The sequence below is a fragment of the Eubalaena glacialis genome, chromosome 8 (genome assembly GCF_028564815.1).
Source record: "Eubalaena glacialis isolate mEubGla1 chromosome 8, mEubGla1.1.hap2.+ XY, whole genome shotgun sequence".
NCBI lineage: Eukaryota > Metazoa > Chordata > Mammalia > Artiodactyla > Balaenidae > Eubalaena > Eubalaena glacialis.
Window position 1 is genome coordinate 14,107,733 of NC_083723.1, and position 8,467 is coordinate 14,116,199.

Genomic DNA, 8,467 nt, shown 5'->3' on the forward strand with positions numbered 1-8,467 from the left:
AAAGGGAACCCTCCTACACACAATGCTGGAGAGGGTGTGGAGAAAAGGGAACCCTCCTAGAGGGGGAATGTAAATTAGGGCAGCCACTATGGAAAACAGATGAAGGTTCCTCAAAAAACTAAAAATAGAGTTGCCATATGATCCAACAATCCCACTCCTGGGCATGTATCTGGGCAAAACTGTAATTCAAAAAGATACATTCACCCCTATGTTCACAGCAGCACTATTTACAATAGCCAAGACATGGAAACAACCTAAATGTCCATTGACAGATGAATGGATAAAGATGTGGCATATATATATATATATATATATATATATATATATATATATATATATAAAATGGACTACTACTCAGCCATAATAAAAAAGAATGAAATAATGCCATTTGCAGCAACATGGATGGACCTAGAGATTATCAAACTAAGTGAAGTAAGTCAGAAAGAGAAAGACAAACACCATCTGATATCACTTACATGTGGAATCTAAAATATGATGATACAAAATGAACTTATCTATGAAACAGAAACAGTCTCAAAGACATGAGAACAGACTTGTGGTTGCCAAGGGGGAGGGACTGGGAGTTTGGGATTAGCAGATGCAAACTATTATATACAGAATGGATAAACAACAAGGCCCTACCGTATAGCCCAGGGAACTCTATTCAGTATCCTGTGATAAACCATAATTTAAAAGAATATAAAAAAAAGAATAAAAAAAAAGAATGTCTTTCTATATTTATTTCTCTGTGTCTTAGACTGGAACACAAAACTTTAGTTTGAAGACAGATGAAAAGCACATCTTGGACTTGGTTCAAGGCTTTTATTTTGGTGTACCACAAAAGCAGTTAATAAGCAGTGCTAAGGATATAAATGAGGTAAGGATGCAGGTAGGTGAATTCAGCTGCCCACTTCTGCTTGTTTGTGTACCACAAAAATTTTGGTGGCCTCAATACCTCTAGCAACTGAAATGCCAGAAAAGCATAGTATTGTGGGCTTAAAAAACAACAACAAATAAAAAACCCCCACATATGTCAGTATCTAGAAGTAATTTATTCAAGGTGAAAATTCTGTTTTTAAGGAAGCCACATCACCTAAGCCTAATGTCTAGGTCCTGGGTCTTCAAACTCTGCTGTGTCTGCTCCGGGGCAGTCTTGCTTTACATTTATCTTCATCTAGGGTCTTTTCATGGCAACACTTGGCAGGCCTAGAACATACGAGGCAAGGTAAAAGACACAAGGCAAGGTTTCTTTCCTTCGCTCTTGTTGGTTCTAATACAGAGGCTCATGAAACACAGGTATAATGCGCATTCCATTAATTTTCCTCTGCAGTCCAGGAACTTCTGTGCTTTTTTAAAGGGCAATGTAAGCTTAAGAGATGTTTTCAACCCAACAGCTTCATTCAACTCAGCTAATTCTCTTGAGTTCCTTTTCTACGAACATCTACACAAAAACAACCTATTTTCAATGGTGGCAAAGGGTGTTATCTTCAGGAAATTCTGTCAGGGTGAGCCCAGATAAAATCTCCAGATTTGCTGCACTCATGAAATTTTTACTCAGGGTGACTTCCTTGAGCTGTATTATTAAAGATGCGTATATTTCATATCTAATATGCAGGGCAGAGCAACATGAAGACTTCAGAGACTGCTTATAATATTCCATGTGGATTTGACATTTTTGCTGCATTCATAAATATGGAAAAAAGTATCTACATAACAAGACAAATCAGTAAATCTCTGAAATAGTGTTTACATCTAGAGAGATACGATCACTTTTTTTTAAAAAAACCATCTGTCAAATGTCACTTGATATCTTCAGCACGTTTTAGTAAATCCTGACATACTTTATGGTCTTCTGATTTCAAATTTGTTGCTTCAATTTCGTAATGTCCTGTGAACTCTGAGGAGGTTGTAAGATCACAGCAGTACATTTTCTTAATCTCTTGAAACACCTCTTTTATCAGATAAGATTGTCTCAGGGTATCAGTCTTTAACAGTAGATGGCAGATATAAATTATGGCTATCAATGAGGGGCAATTATTTGGGTGCCTCTGAAGTCAGGCATGTTACATAAATTTGTGTTTCAGGCAAAAAAGTGATGAAAAATCCTTTCCTGATTTTATATGTTTAGGTCCTGGAGCATAAGTTTGAATCTCATTTTGTCTACGCTAGACTAAGAATATTGCTACAAGATAATACGGAAGTCAGTGGCTTCAATGTTTTATTCCTAAATAAATATGAAACAAAACTGCAGTTCAGGAATAATCTGGCACACTGTCAGGTAACACTACTAACTCATTAAAACTTGGATACGCTAAGTAAGTACTTTAGCATGAAATGTATTTTCTGTATTTTTCATGGAATTGTGTCCTTACTTTTAATAAACACAAAACTGAAACAAACTTTAACAAATATGGTATGATATCACTTATATGTGGAATCTAAAAAAATGATACAAATGAACTTATTTACAAAACAGACATAGACTCACAGACATAGAAAACAAACTTACGGTTACCAAAAGGGAAAGGAGGTGGGCATAAATTAGAAGTTTGGGATTAACATATACACATTACTATATATAAAATAAACAAAAAGGACCTACTATATAGCACAGGGAACTATATTCAATATTTTGTAATAACCTATAATGGAAAAAAATCTGAAAAATAAAGGTATAACTGAATCACTCTGCTGTATACCTGAAACATTATAAATCAATTATACCTCAATAAAAAAACTAAAACTTTTAGTATTTTAATTATCAGTATAAACATTTTTTCAGCTTTACACTTATTAGCCTCTTAATTTCAATATATATATATGTCTACATATCTATATATATCTATGTGTGTCTATTTACAACTTTAGCCATTAGGTAATTTTTTGTAACTTTGGTCTGATTATAAAGTGAGGTCCTAATCACAAGACAATGTGCTAAGAGCAGAAGGTAGGGCTAAGTCCTTACAAAATAACATTTGATGCTTGAACCACAAGAGTTTGAACTCTGAGGGTCCACTTATACTTGGATTTTTTTCAGTAGTAAATACTACAGTACCGTACCATCTGAGGTTGGGTGAATCTGAGACTCGCAACTGCAGGTATGGAGGGCCAGCTATAAGTAATATGCGGATTTTTGACTGCATGGTGGGTGGGTATCCCTAACACCTGTGCTGTTCAAGGGTTAACTGTAGTCTGATTCTTGTTCATTTCTGCTAATAATGAGTCCAAAAATGCTTGATTTTGATCAGAAATTTGAAAATGATGACAACTGGAATTCCCGAGCATATCTTAAACCACATAAAAATTACCAGTGACAAAGAAAATAGGCTTATATTAAATAGTGTTAATTTTGAAGACATTTCAAACTTCCATGAAGGATAACCTTACAAGTGAAGTGTTCAATGTAGAAACCAGTACAAATTTTGGTTAGCTTGTTCAGAAACAAAATGTTCTAAGAACATTCTGAATATTATTTTCATTATTAAAATGAAGATAATTTTTATAGTTGTTTGAGGTGCTGTAATATGTCTACTGATACTCCCAGCTGTTTTACCAAACTGGCTGTCTGTTCTAAAATCCAAGTGAGGCTTGGGTTTTCGGAATGTGCACGCTCCCGTGTTCTACAACATTTTAAAGATGAACAATCTACCCCACTAAGATTCTTGCTACAGTTTTTGTTAAACTCAGCATTATTTTCATAGAATCTTTCATCTTTAGCTTCATCAATCTTTTCCTCAGCTGGAGTTATATGACAAAGGTCCATATCCTGAATGGAGTCCAATAAATCTACAACATGGGGCTGTGGAGTGATTGATTTCAGATGTCTGAGCACATACTCTTCACACTGGCCAACTGCATCCAGAAGATTATTTATTTTACTGATCAAAGCCGCACTATCATCATGAAGGTGACACCAGGAGAGCAAAGCACTGAACAAAAATATAAGCAAGAGTTAAATAGAAAAAAAATTAAACAAAGGCTTTTAGAATTTTTGATGCTAAGGCTTACACGTTTCTTTTCCAGATAACACCATGCGAAAATTATTAATAACAGTAATGCAAGTCAAAATCAGGAAAGTAATGATGGTAAAATAGGATTAAAAATATAAGGACAGTATCTTTCAATAGGAATTAAACAATTGGACTTAATCATATAATCTGTTTATAATTCATAACCCCTCCTTCACAGCTCTACATCCACTCTTCCTGATTTTAGATTTTTCCCCTTATGACTGTGTAGCTTCTGTTGAAGAAGGATACAACTAACAGAAAGATCTGAAAAATTAGTTTCTTCTTTAAGGACATCAACCACCTTCTAAACTAGTGACTCTCAATCTTGGATGCACATTAGGATCACCTGGGAAACTTTCAAACTTAGCAAGACTCAGGTCACACCTGAGACCAATTAAATCAGAATCTCTGGGGGTATTATTTTTTTAAAGCTTCCCAGCTGTAACAAGGTGCAACCAAGGTTGAAAACCACTGTTCTAACCATACAGCTGCTTGCCATCAAAACCGAAGGTTAGGGGGAAAAAAAAGTTTTGAGACAACTTCACCTTTCCAACTTTGTTACAGAGTAGACACTTTGCTGAGCTAACTAACAATTTTATTGAAGAAGGTTAGAATTCTTCTAGTCCTAATAATTATTTTTCTTTAATTTTTTAGTATAGACAGTTCTATTTTTTGACATTTCAGATCATTCACGTCATGAAATAATGGTTGTTGTGAAAAGTAATGATGTTTTAAAAAATGGAATCAATTGATGTAAGATTTAGCAGTAAGCTTTCTAAGCTTATAGAAGATTAACTTGATGTGACGATAAACATGTGATCATTTTCCTACTTTAGTATAGTATAAATGCTGATTCCCGACAGCTGAATTTTAGAAAACCTCAATGTAATGAATTTTTCTTTTGTTTTCACAACTTTTGTTTTATACCTTTTAAAAATCAGTGATTCCTTGAAGCATTTTGTTTTTCTCTATAGAGGGCAGTTTAAAAGGTATAAAGCATGAGAGAGGACAAGCCTGCCATGCTCCTAGCTCCATGTGCCATTTGATCACTTGGTTCTGATACATGCCATTATTGCTATGGAATCTTGACAGGTGTTCAAAATTTAGGACTAAAGTAAATGGAATCATTTTTCTGTTACCAGCTATAATTTTCATCATGTACTTCTAGTCTAGACGTCTGTTTTATTGTGTTCTGCTACATGTGGAAGACTAAAAGCTTTATTCAAAACCTGAAGTTCTTTTTAATTACTTTGAGATACAGATTGGTGGGAGTTCAGGTAGCAAAAAATACACACCTTCCTATCACTTCTTTACAATAAAAGACAACACCTGGCTCACATATTAAAGTGGACGAACTTTTGACTTTTTGAAGGCGATTTTATTCTATGCTCTGCAGCACTCTTTTGTGGATTTAACACTAGGAAAAGCACTTCACTTTAAATGCTTTATTTTTAGATATTACTTTAATAAAAATCCTCCAGTAGTACTGAGGTTAAAATAATCCAGCATTTAAGTTTTAAAAATTACCTCAATGTTCCTCTGAGTTGTCCATAGTTTATAATGACTTCTGCACCTTCCTTATAACCTTGATTGAAACCTTGTTGAAGAGTAACTGCTTTGCCAGCATCTATTCCATCTCTATAGCCTTCCTAAAAATAAGAAAGTAATGAAGAATTACAGTTGTAACTAACACCAAGTAAACCACTGTAGGTTTTTCTAGAAAGTCATAGAACCAATTTGGAAGACTGATGAAACAGGCCTCTACTGGATTATTTAACAACACGGTTCTAGAACATATGGCATAACCACACAACCAAAGTAGACTACGCTTCTCATAAAAGTTTATTATTGGTTTATCCCATTTTTGAAGTCTGGACTTATTGGGCACATTTTTTAAAAATTAATTTATTTATTTATTAATTAATTTATTTTTGGCTGCATTGGGTCTTCGTTGCTGCACATGGGCTTTCTCTAGTTGCGGCGAGCAGGGGACACTCTTCGTTGCGGTGAGCAGGCTTCTCATTGTAGTGGCTTCTCTTGTTGCGGAGCACGGGCTCTAGGCGCACAGGCTTCAGCAGTTGTGGCACACAGGCTCAGTAATTGTGGCTCACGGGCTCTAGAGCGCTGGCTCAGTAGTTGTGGCGCACGGGCTTAGCTGCTCCGTGGCATGTGGGATCTTCCTGGACCAGGGCTCGAACCCGTGTCCCCTGCATTGGCAGGCGGATTCTTAACCACTATGCCACCAGGGAAGTCCTGGGCACATTTAAAAAAAAACTTTATTTATTTTTGGCTGCGTTGGGTCTTTGTTGCTGCACGTGGGCTTTCTCTAGTTACGGCGAGCAGGGGCTACTCTTTGTTGCTGTGCGTGGGCTTCTCACTGTGGTGGCTTCCCTTGTTGCAGAGCACGGGCTCTAGGCGCACGGGCTTCAGTAGTTGTGGCTCGTGGGCTCAGTAGTTGTGGCACATGGGCTCAGTAGTTGTGGCTCACGAGCTCTAGAGTGCAGGCTCAGTAGTTGTGGCGCACGGGCTTAGTTGCTCCGCGGCATGTGGGATCTTCCCGGGACCAGGGATGGAACCCGTGTCCCCTGCGTTGGCAGGCAGATTCTCAACCACTGCGTTGGGCACATTTAAAAATACTGACTCTAGGGCTTCCCTGGTGGCCCAGTGATTGAGAATCTGCCTGCCAATGCAGGGGACACGGGTTCAAGCCCTGGTCTGGGAAGATCCCACATGCCGCGGAGCAACTAGGCCCGTGAGCCACAACTACTGAGCCTGCGCGTCTGGAGCCCGTGCTCCACAACAAGAGAGGCCGCGATAGTGAGAGGCCCGCGCACCGCAATGAAGAGTGGCCCCCGCTTGCCGCAACTAGAGAAAGCCCTCGCACAGAAACGAAGGCCCAACACAAACATAAATAAATATAAATAAATAAAAATTAAAAAAATAAAATAAAATACTGACTCTATACAGTTTTACAAAACCCTGTGTTAGCAGTAGCTCCACAGAGAGGAAACATGGGGAATTACGTGTTTGGTCCCCTTAGCAACTGGACGGGTGTGGGTGGGTGACGCAGGGCAGTAAGGTCTTGGAACTGAAGTAGGGAAAGAGGAAACTGGTTTAGCAAAAGGACCATGAGAGGTCTGGCTTGAGAAATTTTGCTTGATACCTAAATTCAAGTAAACTGCAAATCCTCTGTGGGCAGGGATTTTCTTGTCCCGCCCCAGCACTCAAAAGATGCTCGGTACGGACTGGCCTCGCCTCAGCCTTACGTAAAGCATTTCTGACACTGACAACATGGTTGTTATGCTAAACAAGTACTATTTTACTGAAGCATTAAACAAGCGCAGATTTAGCGGCAACTTAACGGTTGGCAAGGATACTAGTTGGAATGGACCTCACCCTTCGGTCCTCCCCCTGAACTAGGCGCTGAAGGCTCCACCTGGAAACTGGGGGTGTGGTATTAAGCCGAGTCTCAATAGTGAGACAACTGAGAGATGGATAATTGACACCCGACAAATTAAAAAAACAAAACAAAACCCAACATGAATACTCCCTTACCTAGCCACCAGGGTTCCACGTTAGCTTCGTCTTACTGCCCTTCGACAACATTCTTAAGTGCACTTTTTCCAGCTGTCCTGATTACCACCACTCCTAACTTTAGGCTCCCGAGCCCTTCAAGCAACCCATGTCAACTGCGTACATGTCCTCTGACAGCCATAATTAGACACATACAGTCAGTGTATGTTTCTCCCCCATCCCCTTCCCTCTGATCCTCATCAAACTGAAATCTCCTCAAAGCCTAAGACAAAGTTTATTTTGTTCGCCGCCCCCCAGAGTCCAACGCGCCCCGCGGGCGCTCGAGGAACGCGTCCTGTGGTCTCGCGCGCTTTCAAGTAACCCACTGGGAAACCCTAGCGGGACGCGGGCAGGACTGCATGATGAGGGGGTAGGGAGGGCAGCGCCGGGCCGGGCCCGGACCACTCGGCCCTTTCCTCTCGGGTCCCCGCCTCTTCACAACGCCGTGCGCCTCTCCTCACAACCCGGTACAGCAAGGGACGCCCGCCCCCTCCACGCAGCTTTACTTTGACTCGTCTCTGCATGTGGCTCCGCCATTCCCGATGCACCAGGACCGACTCGTCAGCTTCCTCGTCAAAAACGTCCCCCTCCTCTCCAGGACCCTGGGCCAAAGGAGCGCCTCGAAACCACGACATCACGGAAGAATCCTAGAGGCGCCGGCGCCGGATACGCTGGCAACTCCTTCCGGTCCGAGGGGCGGGGCGAAGACTGAGCCGGGGTCGGGGGGCGGGGGGGGGTGTTGGGGGGCGCCTCGCGGGATGGTTGCGCGTGTGCGTTGAAGTGCGCGTGGGTGTGCGCGGTGTTTCGACGTTGGGAGGGCATCTGGGAGGGTTCTGGATCCCGGGAGGGTCTTGGCTCCCGCCCGAGCCTTTTTGCTACCTGGT

At 40.6% G+C, this 8,467-nt stretch overlaps 1 protein-coding gene across 2 annotated transcripts; it reads right to left on the reverse strand.

The window, feature by feature from the left end:
- Positions 1-817: 817 nt before the first annotated feature.
- Positions 818-8,243, reverse strand: YAE1 (YAE1 maturation factor of ABCE1). Of its 2 annotated transcripts, none has more exons than XM_061197577.1 (3): positions 8,090-8,243; positions 5,538-5,659; positions 818-1,206 (listed from the first exon to the last, which is right to left on the reverse strand). In XM_061197577.1, the coding sequence occupies exons 1-3, from the start codon at positions 8,216-8,218 to the stop codon at positions 1,122-1,124; spliced, it is 336 nt and encodes a 111-aa protein (XP_061053560.1). In that variant the 5' UTR covers positions 8,219-8,243; the 3' UTR covers positions 818-1,121. The 2 variants fall into 2 exon arrangements, with proteins under 2 accessions (XP_061053560.1, XP_061053559.1); XM_061197576.1 differs by lacking the exon at positions 818-1,206 and adding an exon at positions 2,312-3,929.
- Positions 8,244-8,467: the final 224 nt, after the last annotated feature.

What these genes read in the sequence shown, in the direction of transcription:
- YAE1 (XM_061197576.1), bottom strand. Translation starts at nt 8,218, where the DNA reads ATGTCGTGGTTTCGAGGCGCTCCTTTGGCCCAGGGTCCTGGAGAGGAG. An exon ending in ACATGCAGAGACGAGTCAAA is followed by an intron (nt 5,660 to 8,089) that starts GTAAAGCTGCGT and finishes TCTTATTTTTAG; the next exon opens with GAAGGCTATAGAGATGGAAT. An exon ending in CAACTCAGAGGAACATTGAG is followed by an intron (nt 3,930 to 5,537) that starts GTAATTTTTAAA and finishes ATTTTTGTTCAG; the next exon opens with TGCTTTGCTCTCCTGGTGTC.